Source organism: Camponotus vicinus, unplaced genomic scaffold, assembly GCF_025532165.1.
Source record: "Camponotus vicinus isolate PSW18456_S1 unplaced genomic scaffold, iyCamVici1.0 SCAF_2, whole genome shotgun sequence".
Lineage (NCBI taxonomy): Eukaryota > Metazoa > Arthropoda > Insecta > Hymenoptera > Formicidae > Camponotus > Camponotus vicinus.
The window spans coordinates 10,709,008-10,736,667 of NW_028141956.1; the positions used below are offsets into that span (position 1 = coordinate 10,709,008).

Here is a 27,660-nt window from a genome sequence, read left to right on the forward strand (position 1 = left end):
AATATTAAACTGACTGATAGTAATATAATTTTTACATTATAATGAAATATACGAATATCATGATACGTATGTATCGAATGTATCTAATTTTTTTTACAAAAAAAAGTCGATGGGAGCGAGGAATCGAACCATCGGACGGTCACGCGGGTAACGTAAACAAATTCATGACGTTTGCATGACTATAAAATTTACATAAAGGGTCTATCGCGTTCGTCTTTCCTTCTCTTCCTAAATATTTAAAAAACTGATAGTAGTAAACTCTGAATAAAAAATGTATAAAGTGGACACGGCTAGCGCGCTGCGCGAAGCTACGGAGCCCGGTGTGATAACTCAAAGTATACTTGTTTCCCTAGCGATCGACCAGGGACCGAGGAGAGAAGCCGGCAGATTGTTCCTCGAAGACGGAATCGAATTGGACGGATTGAAAGAAATTCGCATCGAGTTCCTTAGTAAGTATTTATAATAAATGCTTACCTCTCTGGTGAAAATAAGTTGCAGCAATTTTTATGAAAATATTAAAATTTTCTACAAATTTGTGAAAATTCATAGTAAATTGTAAAAAATATTTACAAATTTTTACGAACATTTTTGTGAGCTATATATATATAGTAAGTAGAAATTATAGAAATTGTAGATTATGTGAAAAAAACTAAATTATATGTAATTATAGAAAACCACAAAATTTTTTTTTCATAAATTTATAACAAACTACATAGTCTAACAATAAGTAACAGAAATAATTTAAAAAGTTGTTATATCATAAAAATTTTACTACATCATAAAAGCTTTAGATACATAAAAAATTTTAATTTTTGCGTGAAAAATGAAATTATTTCCATTAGGGGTACACATACACACACAACATTATATACAATGATGTGAATTTTTCGATATTCTAATATTTTCATCCCATATCCGTTGTAGATATTCTAAACATTGATCATCTTTGGCCGTTGAAAAATCTAGTCAAATTATCACTATCCCATAATGTTATCGAGAGAATCGAGAATCTGGATGAACTTGTCCATCTCAGAGAATTGGATCTCTCCTTTAATCGTATTAAAATTATGGAAAATTTGGATAATTTAGATCAATTGGAAATTTTGCTTTTGTACAGTAATGAAATCTCTATTGTACAAGGCATAAATAATTTAAAGAAATTGATAATTTTGAATATTGGCAAAAATAAGATCATGGACTGGAAGCATGTATGTGTACATAATTAACATTCTCGCTCTCCCCTTTTCTTTCTCACACTATACATAATTGCTTTTTTATTATTCATAAAGTTCTATTATTGATACAGGTCATATATTTACGTGATTTTAAATCATTGAGAAGTTTAAACACATGCGATAATCCTTGTACTGAAATAGATGGATACTTGGATTATCTGTTTGCATTTGTGCCGCAATTAATTTACTATCAATATAGAATGATATCTGAAAGCGAGCGTCAATCCGCCATCGATAAGCATTAGTAATTATTTTAATATAAAAATATGAGAAAAATCTTTACATTTTACACTACATATGTAAGTAATTGTGCTACTTTATTTCTATAGTCGTATTATTAGTAATCTCGAGGAAAACGAGACAAAAGTACAAACAGAATTAGCATTACAACAAGAACTTAAAGACAGGCTTGCATTACTATCTGCATCATATATGGAGTATCTCGATGAAGATTATCTTTTTGAACAAATGTTTTCTCTCGATGAAGGTAGATTTATTTTATTTTTCCTTTAGTATGCATATACATACACTATACCATATTTATTTAAACATATAATAGTTGGCAGGAAATTATCCACAATAAATGAAAATACACAGAATGCATTTGAAGAATACAAAAAAACTTTTTCTGCAATATGCCATGAATTATACGAATTAGGTTTACGGGAACATGATAAAAGAACAGAGGAAATAAGATTATTTGAATGTATTGTTAACGAAGGCAAGGAAAATAAACAAAACGTAGCAAGAAAGTGAGAAATATAAAATTGACAAGAACTAAAACGTTATTTTCAAAAATAATGTATAATTTTCAAAAATTAATTTTAATTATGCCAATCATGGGTGTGATCAATTTTTATTATTAATATATAGATGTTTTTTATATTATTTAACTTTTCTTTCTACAATTCATTTGTTTAAGAATTGTGGATGAAGTACTCGAGAAAAAAACGGAAATATTTACAAACATAAAAAATGTAATGACAGCTTTAATAGAGGGACGAGAGGGAGAAGCCAATGCAACTCATGACATTACTGCGAAAGCGACGGAATTGTATAATGAATTCAATAATTTATTATTTAAAGCACGAAATCAATTAATGTCTAAAGAAGTTATATTACATGATCAGATGGAAGTACGTGACATTAATTTACAAAAAGTATCACGAATAAAATTAATTTGAAAATTAGATTGAGAAAGATTTGTTTTTTTTCATAACAAAAGGATATAAATGAAGTCTTTAGAATTAACATGATGGACATGATCAATTTATTCTTAGAAACCGCACGAGGATATTTTTCTTTATTACGAAAGTCACAAGCTGAATATAATAATACTATAAATGAATTAATTTCACATTATATAAGCGGTTTTGCGGATGAGGTACATATACCAGCTGATCTTAAAGATTTGTGTGGTGACAAGGATACTTTGATTACTACGCTTACCGCGTCACACGATATACATTTGCAAGTGAGCATGGAAATTTTCAAAACTATTAATATAATTGATAAATAAAATAATTAATAAATATCGAAATAATTACAGGTAATAAATAATCGAGAGGAACTTATGGTAAATCGACTCAATAATTGGTTTAAAGATTATATGAATCAATTAATTGTGTAAGTAATTATTATTCTCATAACATTTTTAATATTTTTAATATTATAAATGAATGCGCGTTTATTCTTGGATACTTTATAAATAGAAAAAATTTTTCTAATTACATAAAACTTTTAATAAACAGAAATGAAAATAAAAGAAATCATCAACAAATATTGGAAGTATCGCATTTCTTTGGATTTCTAGAGCAAGAATTTAAATTGCTAAGTCCATCACAAGAATTAGGCTTGATTGATATTGGCTTAGATGATATATTGGAAGATTAATAACATGTTACGACATTTCCTCTCTTTTATTTAATATAAAAAGAAGATAATCTGGAAAATAAAGTGAGTATTTCACATATACATATATTTATTAAAATACATTCTGTAACAAAATATTTTGTATATAAGGTTTTATATATATATATATATATATATATATATATATATATATATATGAAAAATCAAATGAAATTAAGAAGAAGTTCACAAAGATACAAGATCAATCAAAACAAAATTACAGAAGGCTAAAAACCAAGCGCCAATGTAAAAGCGTAAAAAAAATATATAATTATTATTAATAAATCACATTAAATATAATAAATCAGAGAAAATACATAATATATATAAGATAAAAAAAGCGTGGCAAACGTTTCGGCCTACACCAGGCCCTTATCAATGTCATTACAAAAATATTACAAAGTGTGAGCGGAAATAAAATAAAAATAAAATAAAAATATATATCAAAAATTAGAAAAAAAATGAGAGACATGGTCAACGGTTCATACAATATATATATATATATATATATATATATATATATATATATATATATATATATATATATACACCGTTTTTCATACCGTTGACCATGTCTCTCTCATATATATATATATATATATATATATAATATATGTGTATAATATATGTGTATGTAAATAATTTTGATCTGGAATTCTTTCAAAAATGTACTTGAACTTCTTGGCCTTAGATAATAATTATATTCAATAATATATTTTTTATATGCTTGCATATATAGAATAATTTCAGAATATATAAAACAAAAATATTGCCCTTTACAGAGATAGTGACTGCGTTCAGCAGGAAGAGCTGCTTTGCAACTGTTGTAAAATTCGTGAATCTGATTGGAGTATGCTCTTAGATTCAGTCAAAATTAAGAGTATACACCAATCAGGCTCACGAATTTTACAACAGTTACAAAGCAGCTTTTTTGCTGAACGCAGCCATTAATATCTGTTTCCCAATATTCAAAAAGATAACTTATATTTTTGGTAATAATATCCTATCAATTTGTTGAGATCAACTTCCTTATTTCTTTTCGTTCACTGAATTAAATTATTTCACATGAGCGCAGGAAAGAGATGATTCTATTCTGAGTTTATTTCTATTCTTTTTCTTCTTAGTATTTTTCTCTATTTGATAAAATGTGTTCATTTCATTATTTTTTTCGATCGATTCTTTCCTTTATTTTTTTCTGACAACATTCTTATTCATAATAATTTAATTTCAATAATTTTGTATTCATAATATTTTTTTTCTTTTTTCAGACTGCATTGCACTCATATCACATGGACAAGCTATTTCTTTTTTTGTATTGATATTTATTTCAATATTTGAATATATTCAAAAATATATTTGAGAGTAAAAAATCCTCTAAGAGGAAATGAGACACTAGAGACTCGTAAGCGTTAAAAAATGCTAATAAAGTAATAAAAACCCAAATACAAATTACCATGTCTGATCTTGGATGCCTATCAAAGCCGATCCTTTTCTTCAAGTGTAACAAATTTTTTTTACAATAAAATTGGAAACGGGAAAAAAAAGATATGTAAAAGCAGGAGAAAGGAGGAGAGGAGGAAATTTGTGGAATTGAATTATCACGCTTTACATGATATACATTTGTAAATGCAAGCACATATAGGAAATTTCGAAACTATTAAGATAAGTGATAAATATAAATGATAAAGAAAAGCACGGAAAGTATTTACAGGTGATGGATAATCGAAAAAATATGAATCAATTAATCGCGTAAGTATTATTATTCTAATAATATTTTTAATTCATAAATTTGTTGTATATTTTGTAATAAAGAATTTTGTGATTATATAAAATTTTGATTAAATGGGATATATATACATATAAAATAAAAAACATTGTCAACAAATGTTGAACATATCGCATTTTTTTGAATTTCAACAGAAAAAAATTTAATCTTCTATTACAAACATTAGACTTGACAGATATTGACTTAGTTAGGTGACAATTAAAGATATAATGAATATGTTACGATAGTTTGCCCAGTTTAGCAATATGCAATAAAGTTTGGGAAATAAAGTTACACACACACATATATTAAAATATATATTCTAACAAAACATTGTATAAGTAAAAGTTTATAAAAGTTTCATATATATATATACAATTTTTGTCAAATTCATTTTTTTTCGAAAATGTAATTTATAATGAGTCTAGATGTCAATTGTCAAAAATATGCAATAAAAATAATACATCTTTTCTTTTCTACACATATGTATATGAGTAATTTTGTGTGATAACAACAATATTGTTTTATTATAAAAATATTAATTATTGTTTTCGCTTCAACTGTTCAATATAAAGTTTAAGACCATGTTGTACTTTTGGTAACTGTACATATTCTATGAATCTGTTAAGATCAACTTCCTTATTTTCTTTCATCCATTGAATTAGATCGTTTCGCATATCGAGCTTAGTTATAGTCCTTGCCATACCTTTATTGAAAACAATGAATGATTATTGTAAAAGTATAATTTTGCAAAATACATAATATATTAATATATTTTCTTACTTTGTATATTATTGTATGATAATATGTAATTTTTACACTTTTCAATTGCATCAGTTTTATCTTTAGCGAGCTCATCCACGAGTTTAATTTGCAATGCTTCTTCAGGTTTAAACAATGATCCTCTAAAATATTACATCGTACATAACATCTTATTATATAACATGTCATAGATTAAGCTTACATACCTTAAAAGCGCTAATTCAGCTTGTCGATAGCCCAACAGTGAGATGTAGGGATCTTTGAACCATTTAGGAGCAACTATGCCTAATTGAGTTTCATTCAATCCTATAGTGTGTTTACCTTCAACGAAAACTCTGTATTCCGTAGATATGGCCAACAAACAACCTCCAGCAGGACTAGAGCCCTGTAAAACAAGAGAGTTTTGTTTACATCCAATTATTAAAGATATGTACATGGTATAACACTTGAAAAAATATCTGTACATTGATAGCAACAGCAATTGGAATATTCAAACTGTAAAGAGTCAACCAAGTGTCTTGCAATGTGCTCCAAAAATCAGTAATTCTTTTTTTATCAGTATTAAACATTTCTGTGATATCTAATCCTGCTGAGAATATGGTTGGCAAGGATGATGTTAGTATGACTCCTTTACTGCGATTACTTTGAGCTTCCAGTAAAGATGTTTTTAATGCACTTAATAATTCTGTGTTTAAACTGTTCACAGGTGCTTTTGCCATAGATATGATGTTAATCCCTGTTCAATGATTGAATAAAATAAAATTAGAAAAATAGCCATATATTAAAAACACATGATAGAAACAACAATATTGTTACCTGTATCATCTCTTGTAGTTTCAATAAGTTTCGGTGTTGTAGCATAAAATCTTCTGAGATATACCTGCCTTCCAGCAATTAGAATTTTTGAAATAGTCATTTTGGAACTATTGAAAAGAAATCCTGATTTTAAATATAACAATTGAAAATTAGATATTTTGAAACTGCACGTTTATTACTAATTTACAACAAATAAAATAAAATAAAAAAGAACAATATTTGTATGCACCTAAAATGATCAATGTAGTCACGTAAATCTTGTAAGATTGTATTTAAATTTCAACGTATTTAGCATGAATAATCAGTTATATTATAATCAGTAAAGAACAAAAAATAAATCTATCAGTTTTTTTTATTTATCTCCAATAGGTTTGTTCTTTTTAGCTGAACTGGCTGCACTAGAAAGTGTACACAGAAACGTTCTTTTTAGCAGAAGTGACGTGTCAGATGCTGCTGTTCTTTTTAGCAGTGCAGTACTATTCAGTGCAACAATTCACTGCACTGCCCTGGGTCTTGAGTGCAGCGATGCAGTTCAATATGGCGATGTATTTAAACACAAACAGCAGTTTAACTTTTAATTAATAACGTATTAATTGCGAAAAAAAGAGATATAATAGTCATGAAAATAATAATATATAATAATGTTAATATAAATTAATATAATAATATTAATATAAAGAATATAGATGAAAACAATTATTAATTAATAGAAAAATAAAAAAAAATTAAATTTAAAATAAATTTTTAATTATAATTAATAAATTTAAAATTAATTTTTCTACAAATTTGTAATAAAATAAATTTCATTACAAATAATTGAAGAGTATTGATATTACACCGACTATTTTTGGTCATTTATTTTCAATATAAAGGTATAAGTAGTAAAAAGTGAATGCACGAATTTTTTCTTAATTATTATGTGGTATTTAATGCTCCAAGTTTTTTTATATTCTTATCATATATTGTCATTTTTAAATCTTAATCAATCAATTTTTATATATATATATATATAAATCTTAATCATTTTTAAATCTTAAATCTTCAACATTTTATAAGTGAGTGTATTTTTATCAAAATCTAAAACATTTTGTAGATAAGTAGGTAAATAAAAATATATATAAACGGTAATGACGTAATAATAGCGAAACTATTTTTATGTATGATCGTATCCACGTGTCAATCTGTGAATTACTGTTATTGCCATATACACATATGTATATATTTCTCCTAAAAAATCGTAATCACACAGAGAGAAGTGTTCAATCTAGCGGTTTTCGAAACATCTTTATTGATCTTTATTGTGCCAGTGTTCGGAATTCTGAACAGATTCTAATTGCGGCTTTCGCCGCCGATCATCGGTGATCGTGGATGACCAATCGCGGACTGGTGCCAACATGGCTGCTAGTGCACTGCCTGCTCATCTTCTCGTGACATCGCCCTTTGTCTCGATGGCGCTCCTCTAATCGACGAAAAGCGGGAAGCCACGATCAGCGACCGGGAGCGAGTCTGAGAAAGAGACAGAAAGAGAAAAAGAGAGAGACGACGCTTTAAATGGAACGGCAAACTTCAATGGAAGACTTCAGCTAGCAAAAATGTCAACCCGGTCGCAGCTCACGAAGGATTTAAACGGTTCGTCTCCAGTTCGTAGTGTTTACGTTCCCGTCTACGTAGATCGGGCGAACTGTCATCCATTCCCTCGAACGATCTATCTCTATGTATTGGTGACAACTAATCTTACTCCGCCTTACATTCTCTATTTTCGCGAGTATCGTAATTGATTTCATCTGTCATTGTATCTTTTAATTAAAAAAAAAAAAAGAAAAAAGAAAAGCGCGACAAGTGTATAATTCTCATGCTCACTTTTTGCTTAGTAATTTATCTCGCGTACGACTAAGTGAATTATTCATTATTTGCAGAATCGGTGAAAGCGTTACTTGGCAAGCATGTGAAAATATTGTTAAAAAACGTGGTGAAATTAGAAACAAAGCAGGATAAGCAGGAAAATCGTGTTCTCGTGAGTAATCTATTTTTCTCTGTCTCTCTTTCTATTTTTTTTCATGATAGTATATGTCGTATTTTGCATTAAGCTAAATTGATTTTTTTTTTCTACTTAAGGTGTTTTCGCCATGTCGCCTCTTTCTATTATCGGCCAAAGTACCCACAAGAGTAAGTCGAATTGTTTGTATTTTTCTTGGTTTTGTGTTATGTACTTGTAACATGACATTTGAATTTTTATTTTTATAGATCGACTGCCATTTTCATTACCTAGAAATAACGGCCATAGAATCGAGAAGAGCCAATCAGCTATGTTTGACAGTTGGAGAACGATTTTACAACTTTACTACAACCAGTATAGGCGCGGATACCACAGAAGTGGATGCCATGATAGAGGCCTTACATACGGCAATCCGAAATATCTTTCCTACAGTACCATTAAAGTATGTTCAACTTTACAACTAAACAAACAATGTTTGCATTGATGATATATAGTTTGTAATCTTGTTGATTACAAATCTTTGAAATATTATTTTTAGTTACATTATACGAAAAATAGAGGTCATACCAGCTAGCAGATTGCAAACTATACGAGGGAGCGAGTTAGCTAGAAGTACAGAGGCCACAAGACACACAGGGCCATGTGGTGGCTTTTCTACTCAATATGCATGCATGTGTGATTTGCACGGTGTACCATATAGGGAAGAAGTGGCATGGGTGAGATTATTGCTCCAATTTGTGTACTACTAGAATTACCTATTTGTACAAAAATCTTATTTACAAAAATACCAATTTCAGGACGTTGATACAATATATCTTTCACATGATACCAGAGAATTGAATCTGAGAGACTTTGATCATTTAGATCAGAAGGATTTAGTACCAATTATCTCGGCCTTGGAATATAATACTTGGTTCACAAAATTAAGGGCATCTCATCTCAAATTAAGTCACGAACCTCTAGATAGATTATTACATGTTATGCGAAGATCTTTATCCATTCAAGAACTCTATCTTGATAATCTCGGGATTAAATGGTAATGATTCTAGCAATGCGTATTATAGCTTTGTAGAAAAAGAAATTTAATGGCATATTTATAATGTACAATTATTTTGGTTTTAAAGGGATTTCGCTCACAAGCTGTCATTAGCTTTAATTTCTAATGCTAATACGATGCTGCATACAATAGATCTATCGCACAATATGATTGAGGATAAAGGTATATCATTAATTAATTCTAATAATTTATATTATATTGTATTTCCTTTTGTATTTTAAATCTTTATCTGCACTAGACCCATTAAGTAAATCTCCATTTGCCAGTTATTAGCCATAATTTCAAAACTATCCTGAACAGTTTTTCTTTACATTTTTTGTAGGAGCCTCTAGCTTGTGTGGGATAATAGCCAAGTTAATGCAAGGTGTGCCAATAACCATGTATTTTTATTATCCCTAGTAATTATTTACTAATATTTAATATGCTTTTGACATCTAGTTTTTCTTTCTCTTTTTTATTTGTTTTTTTTTTAAACATTGCACTTTTATATTTTTATATTTTTTATAGTAATTATCCCCTTATATTTTTTCCTTTTATTTTAAATAAGTAATATCCTATGCATATATTTGTTCTGCATATAAGCATATCGTATTAATATATAAAATAGTATTAATATCTTGAATCAAAAATTTTTAATTATAAAATGCATTGTGTATGTTATTATTAATTTGTTATTCTAAATTTGTGATGTGTTTTTAAGGTGCTACGCATTTGAGTGGTCCTATTGGCAAGTTACCTAAAGGTTTACAGAAATTAAATTTGGCCCATTGTGGATTAACTGGAAAAGGTGTAGGTCAAATAGCTCACGCATTAAGCTTGAATAGGAGTATGCCGACTAGCTTGCGGTATCTGAATCTTTCAGAGAATACCTTGAAAGATGATGTTAATGTGAGTTTGTAATGAATCATCAATTGACCTCGACAATAAGTTAGATGTATCTTAGTCGCGGCTAGAATACTAATTTGTGCATTTCATAATTGCAGAATTTGTGCAATTTCTTGGCACAACCTAATAGCTTAACACACTTAGATCTTAGCGGTACAGATACTACTTTAGAGTGTGTAAGTAGTGAATATTATTTTACTTTTCGATCATATAATTTTGCTATCATAGCTTGATCATTCATATTATTATTCTTTATGATTTGGCATTAGCTGTTTGGTGCATTATTACGGGGTTGTGCAACTAATCTAGTCCACCTGAACGTCGCCCGAAATTCTTTTTCGAGCAAGAAAACCAAAGAGATACCTCCGAGCTTTAAACAATTTTTCACGGCAACTCTCTCACTGAAGTACTTAAATATATCTTCGTGCAAATTACCATTGGAGGCATTAAAACATCTGTTACTTGGCTTGGCTTGCAACGAAAGTACAGTCGGCCTAGAGCTTGACATGAGCGGAAATAATCTGGGTTCCATGGGCGCACATGTTTTGGAGTCGTGCATTCACGGAGTTCGATGTATAGCGTCGTTGGATATATCAGACAGTAGTATGTATAGTTACACATCTCAAGATAATGTTATTTCAGAAATGGAAAGAGAATCATGAAACTTTTTCCTCCATTTTAAATCTTTTCTGTATTAATTTTCAATTTAAAATGATGATTTTGTACAGAAGAAATATAGAGTGAATTTTTCTATTTCACTGCTTTATTCATTTCGTAATTTACGTTATTCTTTTACAGATATGGATGTCGATTTGGCGCAAGTTATAACGGCCATAGGTAAAAATAAGTCGATTAAGCAGTTGTACATGGGACGCAATACCGCCAGTATGAAAAGCAAGCACATAGCTGTCGTGATGGATGCTCTGGTGCAGATGCTTCAGGAGGATGACTGCGTGCTTCAAGCGTTGCATCTGCCCGATTCGAGGTTAAAGGGCGATCTCTACAATCTGATCAACGCCCTCGGCAGCAACACGTGTCTTCATACTTTGGATATTAGCGGTAATCAAATAGGAGATCCTGGCGCAAGGTTGCTGGCGAAAGCATTGCAAATCAACAATCATTTACGGACTATTATATATGATAAGAATAATATCACGTTGCAAGGCTATGCGGATATCGTTCACGCTCTAGAGAAGTATGTGCATCGAAATACATATGTGTATCGAAATACGCGGAAGAAGGATAATAATATTTATGAGAAATTTATTCTTGTAGAAACTGTAGCGTGCGGCATATGCCATTTCCGATTTACGATCTACAACCTTGTATGAAGACCTCTGCGGAGAAAACGGAGCAGTTAGGCAAGAAGATACAGGATCTGCTGCAGAGAAACGTCACGCCGTGCAAATATAGTCACGGGCAAGCATTCAGATTGCAACAGGGCTTTCTATTGAGCTCCACGCAACAGATGGTCGACAGACTCGTTGTTCAAACTCAGGACACCATTAAGACTCTCGCGGCGGAGAGCTGCGATGCCAACAACGATATCAATTACGCGACTGGACTTATACAAGACGCAGACAACTCTAAACAGGTACGACAATACAGAAATTAAATTTATTTACTTTTAATACTTGACCTAGATTTTTTAAGACTCACTTTTATAGTAAGATTGAAAAATTCGTCAAATAAAACTTTATCTTTTCAGTTATTACCGAGATTACACGAGGTGCTTCAAAGACGGGACGAGAATAATCCGATTGAGCTAAAATTACACGATATGGCGAATGAAATTCACAAAGTTGTGACGTTGTATTTACAGGTATATAAGTCTTCGTGAATATTTATATGTGCTCTTTCTCTCTCTTTTTCTTAAAATACGTCATACAAGATACGCTTATATAATAACAAATATACAAATGATGTCAGGATTCTCTGGACGCGATGTTGAAGTGCGCGAACGAACAATGTCCCACTATACTTTCGCAAACGGTAATCAGAGGTGATGAGAGTGAACCGGTTGCAGTGCAAGATGATCTTCGTAATACCTGCAAAGAGAAAAATCAAATCAATAATGAATTCATACACACTACCGTTACCGAACAAGCTGGCGCAGATATCGTTAACAGAGTCAAGTTAGTGTTCTAATAATACTATTGATATATTAATAATCGACGATCTATTATTTTATTAATGATTTTGATCTTTTTAAATATTAGCGAGCTTAACTTGGCGGTTGCAGCGCATATATCTGATAGAATTACGGATGAGGTAATCGAATCGTTGTCAAGAAGTTATAAGACTTTGGTAAGTTAAAAATATTATGTACATATATGTGGATATATATGTTGTGTTATATTTTATATAAAATTTTAAAAGAGAAAACATTTGCCAGATAATATTTAATTAAAACAAAATTGATTCTAAAATTTGATTACAAGTTTTGAAATTTTAATCATATTGATACAATTATAAACTCGTCAAACATATTAATATTGTTCAACATGTAATATTGTATTGATAAATTTCTCCTTAAGATTTCCTGAAGATATATATTTCGATATTTTTAACAACGAAGCGCTAATATGATAAAACATTTTCAGATTGGTGATTGCGATAGTCGAACAAGGAGTAGTACACCAGACGTTTTACGACCTAGCGCCGGCTCGATGAGCAGCGGAAGCGTGATAGGCGTGACTAGCGCGAGCGGTGTCTCCATAACTCTACCTCCCGGCAGATCCAGTCTCGTATCCGAAGAGGAAACGCCGGAAACGTGTTCACTGGCAAATTCTATCGGTCCATGCGTCAACGATCAGTCACCAATGGTAAGATTTTTCGAGTTCTTTAACATTGTACGAGACAGCAAAATGTCTGTAAAACTTTCAAATGCCAATATATTTTTTTCAAAGTACTAATATATTTTATGTTTTATTCGTTGAAACCTGCTAAATTATAAGCTCTTTTTATTTACATGCTAACATAGAAATTGGATTATCTTAATCTGGTAGGTATTTACAAAAATATATGAAAGTGTAAATGATTGCATAAGTGTAAAATACATATAATTTATCGCGATATGTATATAATATTAATATTATGAGATGTGATATACTTTTTTTCGATATTTAGGCGACTCCACATTTGTCGAACAAACGTAAAAGTCTGCACGGAAGGAAATTGAGACCCAAGTCTGTGGTAGATTCGGTAGAAGGACTTTCCGCCGATGACATTCCGGATCTCTTACCGTCATTACCGAAAAGTCAAGCCGAAGGTTTGTATAAATTAAATCTTCACACAGATCTATCATCTTGCAAAATGTATAATTATTGTTCCATAGCTATTTCAGAAACCGAGCACTCATTGACAGAATCCTTAGACTCCGTCTCAGAATTGCCCAATACTGTGGGTCAGCAGTTGCAACATCTAGTGAAATCCAGACCACGTAGAACGAAAACGCGAGCACCCACGAGGCCGATGTTGAGACCGGATCAACCCATCGACGGTCTCGCTCTGGGTGAGGGTCTCGATGTATTTTTCCGACCCACCACACCGACCACACCTTTAATATCACCTACGAGCGATGACAGGTATAAATAACAACTGATTATATCCATATATAAAGAATTCTGTATTTTTGAAAATATATGATGACTTTTATAATTTTGTTTGCAATCAATATACAAATTATCGAAATTAATTTTTACCTGTTATAATTTACAGTTCTCTACATACTTTTCCAACGGACGGAAGTCCTAATCTATCATTGACTAGTCACAAGAGCATTCCACCCGATATGGAAAAGAAGCATAGTTGTAATTCACCGATGCTGAAAACACTTCTGGAACCTGCGCCGCGTTCTCGATCCAGCGATAATTTGGAGAAATTTTCCCCTCTCGTTGGCAGAAGATCTCAAGGCGATTCTCCGCTGACGGCGTCGCCGCTCGCTCGGAGAAATACGACGGACAATGCTCAAGTTCACGAGAGATCCAAAAGCGAAACTCATGCAAAGGAAACTTGCAACAATGATGCGGGTGATGATTCTAAACGTTGCATGCTCACAGACGCATCTGGCATGAGTTCACGTAGCTCGCACGACATCAATGATAGCTTTGGAATGAGCATGCTGGAAAAGGACCAGGAAAATCGTAAAAGTATCGTGAAAAAATCCGACATGGACAAGTCTGTCAAGCTACGATCGACCGGTCATGATCTGAGAAGTCCCATAAACGGTAGCAACGGAGGTAGCAGTACCAAAAGTACATCCGATTCGACTAAATCACCGATATTGAAACCGTTGGTGAAGAGTAGCGGATCTACGAGCGACGGAAAAAGCAACGGCGCCCTTCTGAAAAATAAACCGACTCCACCGGCGACGGCGCCCAAACCGCGACCATGGAGCATGGCAACCGATCGGAAATCCGGTAAGAGATATTTTCGAGTCGTGAATTTTTCTTGCAATTGTAATTCGTACCGTTCCTTTGCTGATATTTTTCGATTTTCGAGAAAATTTTAATTCATGCTCTCTTTATCTTCTTTTCTATCTCCTTGCTAATTATATATTTTCTTACTATTTTAAATTATTTAAAAATGAAAGACAAAATTCCTCACGTGACATCCAACATGTTTTTAAATACGAAGATTTTATAAACATTCTATGCTTTAAGGCATTCTATATTCGATATAGAATCACTATTAAAAACTTTAACATAGAAAAAAATGATCAAGTGATTTATAATATATAAAGATGATACTTAATCTACCTAATCTCTTATAGGAGAATTTAGTTTATTAAGTGATGGCTCCAGCCCAAACACATCGGCTGGTAATACACCCGATTCCGGCGATGCTCTTGATGAGTCAACTGATAGTGGTGTCAGCGGCCCAGCTTCTTTGCCGCCAACGTTATCGGCAAGCAGCACCGCGAGTTCATTGAGCAATACGAGCGTTGAAAAGAGATCGGTGAGAGAATTGGCGGCGAGCTTGAACAAGAGCAAGGCTGACAAAAAGGAGAACGGTAAGTATCAATTTTCAGTTCAGCCTTTTCCGTATCGCATGGTTAATTTTTTAGCGTATGCATCCTTACGCTCCTTATAGTGTAACAAACATAAAACACGCATGTAAAATCCTTCGATGTGACAACCCGCTCCTATTACCTATTATTTTAGAGCATACCGCACCTACAGCATGGCGGTCGCTGCTTCAACGTTCTGTCGACCGAGCAGATACCAAGGTATATTTTATTTAATTTTTTTTTCCTTCCTGAGACTCTATTTTAATTATCCTTTCAGAGCTATTTTTTATTAACTGCTCATAGTTTATTATACTATATTATGTAGAGAGTTGGGCAAAAAATAATCTTATTATATATAATAAAATGTAATATGTACTGTAATATTTATTATATAATATAAAATTAATTCATAATGAGTAATAATTATTGATATAGGAATTAATAATTATTGAGTAATTAACAATTCATGAGTGATAGAACTAATCATGTGTGATTATTTTATTAATCACAAGTTGAAGTAATAGTAATACATAAAAGTATAATAAATTATTGCCCGATACTGATATAAATCTTTCATTTATATGCTTTTCTTAATATTAGATATAAAGATCATATTTTATGACACTTATTTTATGCGATTGTTTTACCCCACATTACATATTAATCTTGCTTATAATTTCAATAAAATATATATCTTAATTGGATTTTATATAATGCAAATAAAATCTGTTATTACTCTGGCATTGCAGGTAACGGAAGTGCCGAAAATGGTTGAAGATAGTCGTCTCAGTTTTAAACTTCGTCGCACGTCATTTTTGCGCGATTCGAATTTCAACTATAACAACAACGATGTCGTCGACGTTTGATCGCGCTGTGATCTGCATTACGTTATGCCGATTAAAAGTATGCCGATATCTGACACATGAAGTAACTTTTCGTCTTTCGTGCCATAGGGGAAATCTTAAATTGTGTACATAAGTATATATTAATACATACATATATATATATATATATATATATATATATATATATATATATATATTGATCGATTTTAACTTTAGAGACAGGGTACTGAAAGTTTTTGCAGCGACTAAAGTACTAATCTCTCTCTGCTCTTAAGGTGTGGCATTAGAGAATCTTATACTAGTTTTATACGACGTTGCGTTTTTACGCAGCTCTATTTCGACTTGGTCGTACTCACGTATTATTATCCTTACGCTTCGTTATACATTTCGTGTGTGTGTATCAATCTTAATTATTTTTAATTGTGTTTCATTTTTTTATTAAGATATTGACTTTCGGTCAAAATAAGCGTCATTCCTCAGTCAGATTCTTAGCGAGCAATTTATTACACTAAGATATTAGAGAGAAAGAGTGTTATATTCTCTCAAAAATTTTGTTTTCAATGTGTATATATTTATATATCATTTGTCTATGCGCTTTAACAGCGCGAAAATGTCTAGAATAGATGAAGCCACATCACAGTTTTAATGGAAAATAATCTAAATCGATTTTATTTCAATCGTATAGGGAATGTTGCAAGTAGCGGCAACTTAAACTAGCATAATACGTTGAAAGAGCGTAGGTGTCTTCCAAGATATTGTGTAACAATTTTTTAATATTTTGTGCGCATGTATTTTTCATTTGTAAGAATAACGGTCACATTTTGATTTGTATTTTTTTATCATGCGCGACTTGTTTTTAATCTGTGATTAATTTATAGAAAATTTACGCGAGATCTTATCGTACAGCATAATGTTTTTTATTATATATAAAAAGAAAATTGATTTTATAGTTAAATTTCTGCTCGAATTCTCAAAGGCAGCTTTTATCGTATTTAATTATTTGTCTGTGCAGCTAATGATAGAATTGATGATGTATAAAACGACAAACTCTTTATTTTGTCGCATACGGAGATATGCCTATTATGTCCATTATTTTTATTATATATGGAAGCTCTAAAATGGATCTCTCAACTTCTAACATCGTGATATCTGAAATTGGAAATTTTTTCACTGCAAGAATTTAAATTGTATCAAATGAGTAAAGCGCATTAAAATAATCATTACAATCATAGAATTAATCATGGAGAATTTGTATATGTGATTATAGCTCGCGTTTTCGATACATATTGTGTGTGTGATAGAGAATATAAAATTCTCTCGACGTTCAATTGAATGAGACTAACAATGCAAAATTATCTATCGGAATTCTTCGTGCTGCGAATTTTTCGAAAGCATTTTTTTGTAATAAAAAAAATAGATGTTCTTTACAATTCTGATGATAAAGATCAGTACGGTTTATATAATCCTTGTATCTCAAAGATGCATTTGTCCTTTTTATATTGTGGCAAACGCGTGTACATATATATGTAAAAAAAATAAAATAAAGAGGACTTACGTATAGATGAATAAAAAAAGATATGCCCGCAATTGAAGAGAGGCGACGCGAAAAAAAAGGGTCTCGAAAACGCGTCTTGTGAATTTTTTTACCGCTTAATTGTTATCACGCGTATATAATATTGATATCGATCCCTTGCTACATGTGATCACAATTGTAGTTTATCATGACGTGTTTATTAAACGGGGAATATCCCCTCTGACTGCGAACGAGCATCACATATTGAAGCATCACATTAAAACAAAATTGCGTGCATAAATTTATATCTGTGTATGTGTGCGCGCGTGCGAAACATATTTATATCGACGAAACGTGAAAAACGTGATTATTAACATATGCGTAACACCGTCATATGTATCTCTACGGATCTATATAAGATATCTTTAGGCGTTAGAACCGTTGGTCCTAAAAAATGCGCGTACCTCTCTTAACTACGTATATATATAATAAATTAGGAAAGGACGCGTTTTGTTTGTCGCTAAAATCTTGTATGGTCTACTAGATAAACGTAAGGAAGTTTTTCGTATATATTATCTAATCCGATTCGCGAGAGGCGAAGCTACTTGTAAGACGTCTTGCGATATTTACTTTTAGGCACATTTCTGACAATTTATCGAATCTGTCTTAGGACAGAATAATATTCCTACAGTCTCGTGTAACCGACTAAAAACTTACACATATTATAATATATATATACACATTTACTGTGTGCGCGTTACAAATAATTTTTATATAAAATATACGTATGCGCGGTATTATCTTATTATAAGGAAAAAAAAGTATGTATTTGGAAGGGAAAAAATTGACATTCTCGCACATGTAAAATGACTGCCGAGTATTGTGCCAAAAAGTCTATAGAGTGCACATTGTTTATAAAGTGAAAGAAAGAAACAAAACAAACATTATCATACGTTCCATTCTCGACAAGCTTCTGCATCATTTATAATCGCATTATTTGACTCTTGCCTGCAAATTACTCGTAAATATAATTGAATAGCATTGTAAATATAACTGAGGAACTAGCGATTCGCCTCTCATTCCATAACGTTACTTACTAATGAACAAAGTTACGTTACATTTACTCGTGTATATGTGTGTATATATATTTATACACACAATCTATATATAAAGAGAGAGAGTGAGAGAGAAGAAGAAGAATCATGTGCGTGTGCATGACACGTGTGTGTATATCGTATATATTTAAATCTTCCCCGATACACATTCCTGTATACATATACGAGAGAGAAAGAGATACATTCTATATACATACAATGCGAAGATACACATGACGTATAGGCCGAAATATATTGTAGATATTAATATCATCGCAGAAATGTGTAATTGACGATGTTAACATTTGCAGTCTATTTTGGTGGATAGCATAATAGAAGCGCGATATAATCCGTTAACGAAAATAAAATAACTCGTATCCACACATTAAAAACAAAAAGGCGTATATGTGTGATTTCCATTCTCCCTGAAAAAAAAAACTTTCCCCATCAAAATCAATTTTAAAATCTCTAGCTGTAAAAAAAAATTAGCTTTCAAAGTTATTTCTGTCGTCGAAATCGATAATTTTCACCTTTTTTTTTTTTTTTTTGGCATGTCGGGGAACTATCTCTATTCTTAAACATTCTTTATTCTCAACAAGGAAGATTCCCGTAAAGTTAATTTCTTCGCGCTCCCCCCACTTCTTTTCGCGTTTTCCGGAAGCGGCAGGACTGTCAGCCTTGTCATCGTCATCTGTTGCGACCGTGTCGTGTGACACGGCCGGTGGAGAGGTACGCGAATAACGGCTTGACACATCGCGTTATTCGATGATCGTCTAGACCGCGATTCCAATTCGGAATACCTAGATCGCGAGGATGTCGCGCATGAGAGCGGAGAAGAACGGGAACGGGGGCAAGTGCGAGGTTAGCGTGTGGACACGTGCGATTACGGCAAACTCGGAATGGCCGGACAAGGTAAATATAACCTTTGACAATTTCTCCTTCGAAAGCGCTCTTTAAAGGAAAAGAAAGAGGGTGAGAGAGAAAAAAAACTCCCGAAATCCTTTCATTCTTTCTCTTCGTCTCGTGTTGCAGGAGGAATTTCTCGATGTGATATATTGGGCGAGGCAGGCGATCGGTATTATTGTCGGTGTAGGATGGGGCCTTATACCTCTGAAAGGTTTTATAGCTCTATTGTTGTAAGTAAAAAAAAAGATAGAATCTCGAGATGATCATTTTGAGTTTGTTTTTCGCTCTGTTGAAAATGATTGTGTGATTTATACTTGTAAAATAATATTCATCTTGTTTTAGATTCGTAATAGTCAATGCGGGAATTACATATTTATACTTTAGCAGTTTTCAACAAATAGATGAAGAAGAATTTGGTGGTATATGGGAATTGACGAAGGAAGGCTTTATGACTTCGTTTGCTGGCTTCCTGGTAAGTCTAAGTCTCACAGTGGATTCAATAATTTTATGTTAATTGTACGACATGTTGTTATATTTGTCGATAGGTAACTTGGATTATTATATACTCTGGATTACATTTTGACTGATTTATATTGTAAACTGTGGATACCACAAGGAGCAATAGCTTTTCATATAGATCATTGCCGCTGCCAAATTCATAATGCAATAGTCATTTCCTCGCAATAGGTATCGTTACATACTGAATTCTTGCATACTGTTACACATTGTTACATACAAGTACGATATATTTGCCTGTATAAAGATCTTCTTACCTTCTCAAACATTGTGTTTTGATTCCATGACCAATTATTCGAATTGCAATCAAAGCACACACTCATGCAACTTATATTCATGCCATCAATGTACAAAGTTCAGTCGCATTTGAAATTCAATGTATGTTGCAAATTACAAACGTAAGTTTATTTATACACCTCGCATATTCTTTGGAATCGTAGAGTCACAATCATCGAAGACACTACCATTCTTTCAGCCGATCATCAAGCGCTTACGTCCTCGCGCCTGTACCTGCTTGTACTTGGCGAGCACTTGCTCGCATTGACTTTTGTTCTGATAATGCTTTTGATAGTGATGAAAAATGCGAGAGAACAACGTTGGCACTTCTGAATGCGCGCTGAGCAGCGATCGCTCAAGAACGTACAAATCGACCGCCTTATCCTCCACCGTGGAATCCAGTCGGGCCAATCCAAAGTCTATCATTACAAATCGGGTCTCGGCTATGAACAGAAAAAAGGATATATTGTCATAACGGAATCGAAACTAGAAAATCGAAAGATATTGCGTGTACCTTAAGTACGGCAAAATTCGATTGTACTTTTGCAATTTGTTTTACAGGCGCGTCAATAAAACAAATATATGGTAAGTGAAAGGGTTTTCATTTATCATGTACACTGTAATATTTACCGAAACACGCTATCACGAAAGTTACCTTCGGATTGATCGTTGTAGGATAGCTCGACCGAGTCATTTTTGAATAGTATATTCGACGTAGTCAAGTCACCGTGGATCATGTGTTTCGCATGCAGTTTGGCTATGAGCGCGCCCAATCCGCGTCCTATGAGCTCCACCAGATCATCCACATCCGTCTTTCCCGAAATATTCTCGTCTATAAAGTCCTTGAGCACTACGGCGTTTTCCACGTACTCCATGTAGATACTGCGTCGCTCCACGTCCACCAGGTAAAGAGCTGGCGTTGCTATTCCTTGAGGGATAACAAGGAGAGATAAGCGCGAGTTTTGCGGACAGAGATCGATTTTTACCTGCAGATTTTGCCCGAATAATGGCTCGAGCCTCGGCCTTGATACGATCCTTGGTGAGACGCGCGTCCAACTCTGGGTGTCGGTAATTCTTCACGAATCTCTCTTTCACTAAACTCATCCTTCCCAGGTAAAGACCCTTATAGAGACGCGCCTCCGCGCCTTGCGCTATCAGTTCCAAATCTTGCATTATTGCTGCAAGGACACGTACGAGTCAGAAAGATTGTAAACGCACGAATATTGCTCTAATTATTTTAATCTTATTTGAATGATATATTTGACGCAGTCAGATCGCCGTGGATCATGTATTTCACATGCAATCTGGCTATGAGCGCGTTCAATCCGCGTCCTATAAACTCCATTAGATAATCTACATTCGTCTTTCTCGAAATATTTTTATAAAATAGTCTTATTATTAGTCGCATTTGTTGGTTTCATCAGACAAATGTATCTTATATATTCTATATTCGTGTGATTAACAACAAAAACTCTGAAGCAATTAGCTCGCGCTTTCGCTTACAAAGTCAAGTATCATATTAAGAGAAACTAAGACATTAGGAGAGCACGATTAATCCTTAAATATCATGTATGGGTCATTTTAACATTATTCTGTATTTATCTATTTTCGAGTAAATAATTGCAATAGAAGAAAAGTTCAAAATTTATTTTTTAACTTTTGTTATATGTAATCATTTTCTATAGATGACAAGGAATATATATGTTATGAATATAAATATATGTATATAAATATTTGTAGATTTTTTCAAACATTGTTTGAGACAGTTGAAACTGCAACAAGACATTTTGACCTATATATGACCGAGAACAGAGTGAAAAGAAATGTGTGACCTACAAGGATTAATAATATTAGCGAGACTAGGATGATCAAAGTCTTGTTATCGCGAATGTTCGAGCGATTAGAAGCATTCGCTAATAAATCCTGAAGAGACAAAAAAAAAATACGAGGTCCCGAATTCTCGGTCCGAGATTCGCTTGCACGAGAAGCGAAATGCGTACAAAGCGAAGAACAGGCAGAGAAGGGGAGGTACTATAAGAGAGGAGAACGCGAGCTACTCGCGTGGCAAGGGTCGATCGAAATCCTGCGGTATCAGAGACACGTGCACGCGCATGTCCGAATAATTGGACGCGCAAAACATCGTATTCGCGCGTTGCTCTGGCGAGACCCGAGAGAGAGAGATACTTATTCCTCCCCCTCCAATTTATCGATGATAAGGCGATCGACGAATTATAAGCGAGATTAACCCGTTCGAGAAATTAAAACGCGCAAACGTCACTTGGTCGATTAGCGCTACAGAAGCGATCTCCGAAACTCGGAGATCTCGAGGACGGAGCGAGATCCCGAGGGCAGGGATTCGCTTGCGCGAGACGAGACGAGGCCAGGCGAGGCGAGGCGAAATAGTAAAGGGCGAGGGCGGCGCGGTACTTGGGGAGAGCGTGCGACTGCTAGCGCTAGCGAGGCGAGACGAGGGCGAAACGCGAATCGATCGTCGTATCCGCCTGCGTCCTGCGCGCTAATCGCTATCCCGGCGCTAGTATTCGCCCGTACTTTGTTCCCGTCGGTCCGCTACCCGTCGCCGTCGTCGTCGTCATCGTTGTCATCGTCGTCGTGCGAGCGCTATAAGCTCAGCTCGGCCCAGGGCTCAGCGAGTGCGGCAGCATGAGGGACGAGGTGAAGATGGACGCGAATCGGCTCATCGCCGAGGTCTACAAGCGGCCGGCCCTCTGGAACCAGAGGCACATCTCCTATCACAATCGCGAAGTGACCAATCGCGTCTGGATGGAGATCGCGGCGATATTCAACCTCCCCAGTACGTGTTTCCCTCGCTTACGAGGGGCGAGCTCGCCGCGACGCAACGCGCCCGCAAAGTAGGGGCCGCGCGTCTCTTCCTCTTCGCCCATGCGTCGCGACTATTCGCGCGACCGTATATTCGTTTTCTCTCGCCGCCAGCGTGGATATGGGACTCTCGACCGCGCTAATTGTGACACTGGGACCGAATTTCGCCCACTGGCGAATTGCAAAATTAGGAGAGAACACTGTAACCAGGGTGTCTACTCGAAACTATTTGTACAAAAATCCCCCGATCTTCCAGGTATTCTTCGATTCAAAATTCTCTTCAGGTAAAGAGAATATTTTAAAGATCTTTCGGTGCAACCTTCTAAAATGGGATTTTTTTATTGCACGTGTTTCCTGATACTTTTCATTTATACGAAGGCAAAATTACGAAGACAGAGTCACTTAAGTTTCAAGTGTTAGATTTTTTGAATGTATTGAAAAAAACTGTAGAGCGCTTTTGTAAAAATATTTTTTAAATTTTCATTTTTTATCAAAAAATGATAAAGAATATGTTGCTTCATGTTTAATATTTTGTTGAAATATTGATATAAACAAAGACAGATATATATTTAAATATATAATTCATAAATTAGTTTATCGATTGCTTACAATATAAAAGTAAAATTATCAGAATTTTTTAAAAAATTTCCCACACACACACACACACACACACACACACACACACACAAGTCCCAATAAAATCCCATGAAAATTTCCTGATTTTGCCATGTACGAAAGAAATTTCTGAGAACTCCAGGTTTTCCCCTGTTTTTCCAGGGAGTAGACACCCTGGCAACTATTTATTTCAAGCGGATAATAATTTATAAAACCCCGCAAGACGACTCTCCATCAAATAACAATTTTTTGAGAAATGCAATTATCTATTAATTAAATATATATCTCGAAAAAAAGACAAAAAAGTAGCAAAGAAAATACATCTTTGACGTTTTGTCAGTATTTCTTTTTGAGATTGAATTATATTAAAAGTTACTATGATGTATTATTTTCTCTGATATCCTAATGTCACAATTTTTCTCATTATATTTTACGATAGTGTCTGGATTGTTCTTGATGCAATTCCACATCGACAAATTGGAGTAGAATCCTATAAATCTATCTATCGTACGTGATCGTGCGATGTTTTTTTTAAACTGTGTTTAAAGCATTATATCATATGTTACATCGTCAAATAGATTACACTATATCTCGCGTAATCAAATTATTACATATATATATTAGCAATATTTATAGCCGTATGTTTCACGATAGAATAATTGGTTTTACCTCTGATCATCGAATTATTTCATTAAACCGCTCGAATTTAAAAATACGAAATGGATATCGGTTTTCGCGTATAAATATTCAAAAATTTAATTTCAAATGTCATTTCCTGGAATCGCTCTATCTTTTTTCGTCGTGAATAAAACATATGATTTTTTTATTCGTACGATGCTGATGAATATTAATTTAATTATTCGAATTTGATTAAAAACAAAAGTTTCGGTACAAAAATAAGGTAAAGTACACATTTTAAATAGATCTTATAAATTATTTTTGCATCGAGCACATCCCACATACACAAAATTATTTTATATTCCATGAATGAAATCTGTATTTTAATTCTATCCGCTTTAGAAATAGTTTGGATCTTATCTAACCTCACTTTTTGTTCGTGAACCGTGGCCTGTCGTTGACAATGATTATTATTCACGTTGTTGCAACGATCGCCGGATGTTTTTACCTGACGTATTCCGGAATCGAACAAGGTTGTCCGTCGTATATATGTCGATCGTAACCTCGATCGAGATTCAAACTGCAAATCTGTCAAATCGTAGGATGAATGCACGAGACACTCGGTCGGTGGCGCATGCGCAGATTATGGGCCTGTTCTTTTTAGCTGCACTGCTGCACTAATGCAATTAGTTAGAGTGAAAGAAAATATGTTTGTCTCTTTCTAACTTATTGCACTAGTGCAGCAGTGCAGCTAAAAAGAACAGACCCTATGCCTCGATGCACATGTGATGCAATCAATAATCTTGTGCGTTATCGAGTTTCGATGTGATGGAATGTAATCAAGGATATAATCAAAAGTATCAAGGATTCCTCGTGTCTAAAAGTTCAAAAGTGTATCTCTCGTCCAATATTCTTCAAATTTGATTTTCATCTTTTTACATTCATAGATTTGACCCAAAATAATCCTAAAATAAAAGAAAATGCTAAAAATATGCTCGCATGTAATGTGATCAGAGTAGAATCATTGTTGCTTCTTACATTATGTATATTCGTATCCCAAGTAATTATCTTGATAAAAAATGGCTATTATTTTTCTTATCAGCATTTATTTAAAATCTCTCAATTCAGCTCTGAAGAAATTAAAACAAAGCAAATCTATCATTTTATAGAGAGAGAAGCGAACTGATTCTTTACAATGATTAGAAAAAAATGTTTTTTTAATAGAAAAAATAAATGAAATAATTTGTTTTTTACTTTTTTTAAATTTAATATTTTTCTTCATAATTTTTGTTAATGCAATAAAAAAATTAAAGTTCTCGTGTTTTCAATCTATCTGTCTTTTCAAAGTAATTTTTAATGAGAAGTAGATTAATGATATTTTTGGGGCAAGTTACATCAAATACAATTCAAGTAATTTTTATATAATTAGATGCATAATAAAAGTTTTCATTATGCATCTAATTAAAAACTACGTATATCAAATATGTAAATTATATATTGTATGTATTTGATATCATTTTAATCACAAAAATTTCATTAGTTCATTGAAATTATTTCCAAAAAGTAAAATAAAAAAATTAATTTTTTTAAATTTATAAAATAATTACATGCGAGTTATGAATGGATTAAGGAAGCCGATTGCAAGAGACGTTGGGACTCTTCAAAGATGTTAAAAATATATATATGAAAAAAAAAACACAAAATTGAGAGAAAAAAATGAGAAAAAATCTATTTTACGAAAAAAAAAACATTTAGTTTCTTTTCTGTTTATATCTCTAACAATGACTTTTTCCAAATCCGCTTCATTATGCCTGCAAAGCGACCTTCCGCTCATTTATTTGCAGAACCGATGCTGAAAGCGAAATGGAAGGGTTTGCGCGACACATTCCGCGCCGAGCTCAAGAAGGACCAAGTGTACCGCAAGAGCAAGTTCCATCGGAACCGGCCGGTATGGATCCACTTCAAGAGTCTGCAGTTCCTGAAGGAGCAGATGCTGCCGCGACCGCCCATCTGGGAGCGCAGCGTCGCGAAGACCGAGGACGAGCTGCAGCCGTGCGAGAGCGAGACCGAGAACGGCATCCCGGCATCCGGCATCGACGGCGGCCTCGACGATCGGGACGCGATCGCCGACCATCTGCTGTCGATGGCCGGCGACGGGAACGTCGGTCATCATCAGCTGAAACTGGACGGTGATCATCACGGCCGGCGTGGCACGGTGGACGTGAAGCGGGAACCCGAGGAGAGCTTCGACAACTTGGAGTTTCAGAACGTCACCGACAATCTCGCGGAAAATGAGATGATGCTGCAAAACATCTCACCCGAGCAGGTCCTCATGAGCGACAGCGACGGCGGCGTCGGTCTCACCGGCGTCGATCCCCTCGAGGGCAATCGCTTCGACGACAACTACTACTTCCTGATGAGCCTACTGCCGCACATCAGGACTCTACCGGCCGATCGCAGGATGCTGCTCAGGATACAGATGCAGGAACTCGTTTACAAGGAGGTTTACAAGAAGACCATCGACAGCGAGCAGACGGCAAAGACTTAACTGTCGTCGCGTAAAGTGAGCCGTATTCTTAAGCGTTCCTTAGCGAGCAACTTTATTTTTTTCCATAAGAAATCGATTGCTAAAAATGAAAAAAAAAAGAGAAAGAATATATTTATTCCCTATTAGTGTTACGCGTCTAATTATACGAGATACAAAGATTACTGTCTGACATAGGTAATTCGGAGAATAATCACACAAGATAGAGAAAACGGGTTCTTTTCGTATATGTTTATGTCATTTATAAAGGTTCCAAGCGAGCGTGTGCTTTCACGTTTGGAGCAATTTGAAGATGAAGAAAAGAAAAGCGGAGTAAACCGAAAATTCTTTCCATTCTTTACCAAAAAGAAACAAAAAAAAAAGGTTTCGCCAACACAATATAATGGTACCTGCGCCCATACCTATCTACCTGTCCGCGTGTGATAGTACGGGTCACGGTTCCCCTAGGTAGGTCAC

General features: G+C 33.9%; 6 protein-coding genes across 20 annotated transcripts; 4 read left to right on the forward strand and 2 right to left on the reverse strand.

The window, feature by feature from the left end:
* The first annotated feature begins 44 nt into the window (after positions 1 to 44).
* On the forward strand, positions 45 to 6,307 carry LOC145966797 (dynein regulatory complex subunit 3). 2 transcript variants are annotated; one of them, XM_083091163.1, is made up of 12 exons: positions 45 to 147; positions 354 to 449; positions 925 to 1,208; positions 1,307 to 1,479; positions 1,565 to 1,722; positions 1,795 to 1,987; positions 2,158 to 2,371; positions 2,461 to 2,709; positions 2,785 to 2,861; positions 2,987 to 3,191; positions 4,415 to 4,895; positions 6,022 to 6,307. In XM_083091163.1, exons 1-10 carry the CDS (start codon positions 60 to 62, stop codon positions 3,126 to 3,128), a joined length of 1,674 nt encoding a protein of 557 aa, XP_082947289.1. In that variant the 5' UTR covers positions 45 to 59; the 3' UTR covers positions 3,129 to 3,191; positions 4,415 to 4,895; positions 6,022 to 6,307. The 2 variants fall into 2 exon arrangements, with proteins under 2 accessions (XP_082947289.1, XP_082947290.1); XM_083091164.1 differs by lacking the exon at positions 45 to 147 and having other exon boundaries at positions 157 to 449; positions 6,022 to 6,304.
* Positions 5,216 to 7,047, reverse strand: LOC145966804 (enoyl-CoA delta isomerase 1, mitochondrial). 3 transcript variants are annotated; one of them, XM_083091180.1, is made up of 6 exons: positions 6,719 to 7,047; positions 6,490 to 6,596; positions 6,138 to 6,409; positions 5,880 to 6,058; positions 5,695 to 5,816; positions 5,216 to 5,617 (listed from the first exon to the last, which is right to left on the reverse strand). In XM_083091180.1, the coding sequence occupies exons 2-6, from the start codon at positions 6,587 to 6,589 to the stop codon at positions 5,454 to 5,456; spliced, it is 837 nt and encodes a 278-aa protein (XP_082947306.1). In that variant the 5' UTR covers positions 6,590 to 6,596; positions 6,719 to 7,047; the 3' UTR covers positions 5,216 to 5,453. The 3 variants fall into 3 exon arrangements, with proteins under 3 accessions (XP_082947306.1, XP_082947304.1, XP_082947305.1); XM_083091178.1 differs by having other exon boundaries at positions 6,490 to 6,612; XM_083091179.1 differs by lacking the exon at positions 6,719 to 7,047 and having other exon boundaries at positions 6,490 to 6,694.
* Positions 7,048 to 7,654: 607 nt separating this feature from the next.
* Positions 7,655 to 19,288, forward strand: Lrr (capping protein regulator and myosin 1 linker 1 leucine rich repeat protein). 5 transcript variants are annotated; one of them, XM_083091159.1, is made up of 24 exons: positions 7,655 to 8,118; positions 8,406 to 8,503; positions 8,605 to 8,655; positions 8,734 to 8,927; positions 9,024 to 9,201; positions 9,283 to 9,521; positions 9,610 to 9,704; positions 9,865 to 9,906; positions 10,243 to 10,430; positions 10,526 to 10,603; positions 10,697 to 11,030; positions 11,226 to 11,622; positions 11,703 to 12,021; positions 12,136 to 12,249; positions 12,357 to 12,562; positions 12,647 to 12,734; positions 13,031 to 13,252; positions 13,411 to 13,431; positions 13,557 to 13,698; positions 13,774 to 14,014; positions 14,148 to 14,848; positions 15,202 to 15,441; positions 15,593 to 15,657; positions 16,188 to 19,288. In XM_083091159.1, exons 1-24 carry the CDS (start codon positions 8,082 to 8,084, stop codon positions 16,302 to 16,304), a joined length of 4,407 nt encoding a protein of 1,468 aa, XP_082947285.1. In that variant the 5' UTR covers positions 7,655 to 8,081; the 3' UTR covers positions 16,305 to 19,288. The 5 variants fall into 5 exon arrangements, with proteins under 5 accessions (XP_082947285.1, XP_082947284.1, XP_082947288.1 ...); XM_083091158.1 differs by having other exon boundaries at positions 7,656 to 8,118; positions 13,765 to 14,014; XM_083091162.1 differs by lacking the exon at positions 15,593 to 15,657 and having other exon boundaries at positions 7,656 to 8,118; positions 13,765 to 14,014.
* On the reverse strand, positions 19,019 to 25,312 carry Prpk (TP53 regulating kinase). Of its 6 annotated transcripts, none has more exons than XM_083091184.1 (5): positions 25,168 to 25,308; positions 23,139 to 23,314; positions 21,575 to 21,766; positions 21,244 to 21,516; positions 19,019 to 21,031 (listed from the first exon to the last, which is right to left on the reverse strand). In XM_083091184.1, the coding sequence occupies exons 3-5, from the start codon at positions 21,759 to 21,761 to the stop codon at positions 20,784 to 20,786; spliced, it is 708 nt and encodes a 235-aa protein (XP_082947310.1). In that variant the 5' UTR covers positions 21,762 to 21,766; positions 23,139 to 23,314; positions 25,168 to 25,308; the 3' UTR covers positions 19,019 to 20,783. The 6 variants fall into 6 exon arrangements, with proteins under 6 accessions (XP_082947310.1, XP_082947309.1, XP_082947308.1 ...); XM_083091183.1 differs by having other exon boundaries at positions 25,085 to 25,306; XM_083091182.1 differs by lacking the exon at positions 23,139 to 23,314 and having other exon boundaries at positions 25,168 to 25,312.
* On the forward strand, positions 19,541 to 20,578 carry LOC145966809 (GEL complex subunit OPTI). Its single transcript, XM_083091189.1, has 4 exons — positions 19,541 to 19,802; positions 19,923 to 20,026; positions 20,139 to 20,268; positions 20,342 to 20,578. Exons 1-4 carry the CDS (start codon positions 19,704 to 19,706, stop codon positions 20,381 to 20,383), a joined length of 375 nt encoding a protein of 124 aa, XP_082947315.1. The 5' UTR covers positions 19,541 to 19,703; the 3' UTR covers positions 20,384 to 20,578.
* LOC145966803 (uncharacterized) lies at positions 22,342 to 27,637 on the forward strand. 3 transcript variants are annotated; one of them, XM_083091175.1, is made up of 2 exons: positions 22,342 to 23,400; positions 26,504 to 27,637. In XM_083091175.1, the coding sequence occupies exons 1-2, from the start codon at positions 23,250 to 23,252 to the stop codon at positions 27,205 to 27,207; spliced, it is 855 nt and encodes a 284-aa protein (XP_082947301.1). In that variant the 5' UTR covers positions 22,342 to 23,249; the 3' UTR covers positions 27,208 to 27,637. The 3 variants fall into 3 exon arrangements, with proteins under 3 accessions (XP_082947301.1, XP_082947302.1, XP_082947303.1); XM_083091176.1 differs by lacking the exon at positions 22,342 to 23,400 and adding an exon at positions 25,439 to 25,550; XM_083091177.1 differs by lacking the exon at positions 22,342 to 23,400 and adding an exon at positions 25,442 to 25,516.
* The last annotated feature ends 23 nt before the right edge of the window (positions 27,638 to 27,660 follow it).

Coding starts and splice junctions, on each gene's coding strand:
- LOC145966797 (XM_083091163.1), top strand. CDS start 60: ATGATACGTATGTATCGAATGTATCTAATTTTTTTTACAAAAAAAAGT. Junction 148..353: donor ACCATCGGACGGTCACGCGG/GTAACGTAAACA, acceptor TTGTTTCCCTAG/CGATCGACCAGGGACCGAGG. Junction 1,209..1,306: donor AGATCATGGACTGGAAGCAT/GTATGTGTACAT, acceptor TTATTGATACAG/GTCATATATTTACGTGATTT.
- LOC145966804 (XM_083091180.1), bottom strand. CDS start 6,589: ATGACTATTTCAAAAATTCTAATTGCTGGAAGGCAGGTATATCTCAGA. Junction 5,817..5,879: donor GCTGAATTAGCGCTTTTAAG/GTATGTAAGCTT, acceptor GTAATATTTTAG/AGGATCATTGTTTAAACCTG. Junction 5,618..5,694: donor ATCATACAATAATATACAAA/GTAAGAAAATAT, acceptor TTTTCAATAAAG/GTATGGCAAGGACTATAACT.
- Lrr (XM_083091158.1), top strand. CDS start 8,082: ATGTCAACCCGGTCGCAGCTCACGAAGGATTTAAACG. Junction 10,431..10,525: donor CCTTGAAAGATGATGTTAAT/GTGAGTTTGTAA, acceptor TCATAATTGCAG/AATTTGTGCAATTTCTTGGC. Junction 14,849..15,201: donor GGCAACCGATCGGAAATCCG/GTAAGAGATATT, acceptor AATCTCTTATAG/GAGAATTTAGTTTATTAAGT.
- LOC145966809 (XM_083091189.1), top strand. CDS start 19,704: ATGTCGCGCATGAGAGCGGAGAAGAACGGGAACGGGGGCAAGTGCGAG. Junction 19,803..19,922: donor ACTCGGAATGGCCGGACAAG/GTAAATATAACC, acceptor CTCGTGTTGCAG/GAGGAATTTCTCGATGTGAT. Junction 20,027..20,138: donor GGTTTTATAGCTCTATTGTT/GTAAGTAAAAAA, acceptor ATCTTGTTTTAG/ATTCGTAATAGTCAATGCGG.
- Prpk (XM_083091182.1), bottom strand. CDS start 21,761: ATGCAAGATTTGGAACTGATAGCGCAAGGCGCGGAGGCGCGTCTCTAT. Junction 21,517..21,574: donor TATTCGGGCAAAATCTGCAG/GTAAAAATCGAT, acceptor TTATCCCTCAAG/GAATAGCAACGCCAGCTCTT. Junction 21,032..21,243: donor CTACAACGATCAATCCGAAG/GTAACTTTCGTG, acceptor TTCTGTTCATAG/CCGAGACCCGATTTGTAATG.
- LOC145966803 (XM_083091175.1), top strand. CDS start 23,250: ATGAGGGACGAGGTGAAGATGGACGCGAATCGGCTCATCGCCGAGGTC. Junction 23,401..26,503: donor GGCGATATTCAACCTCCCCA/GTACGTGTTTCC, acceptor ATTTATTTGCAG/AACCGATGCTGAAAGCGAAA.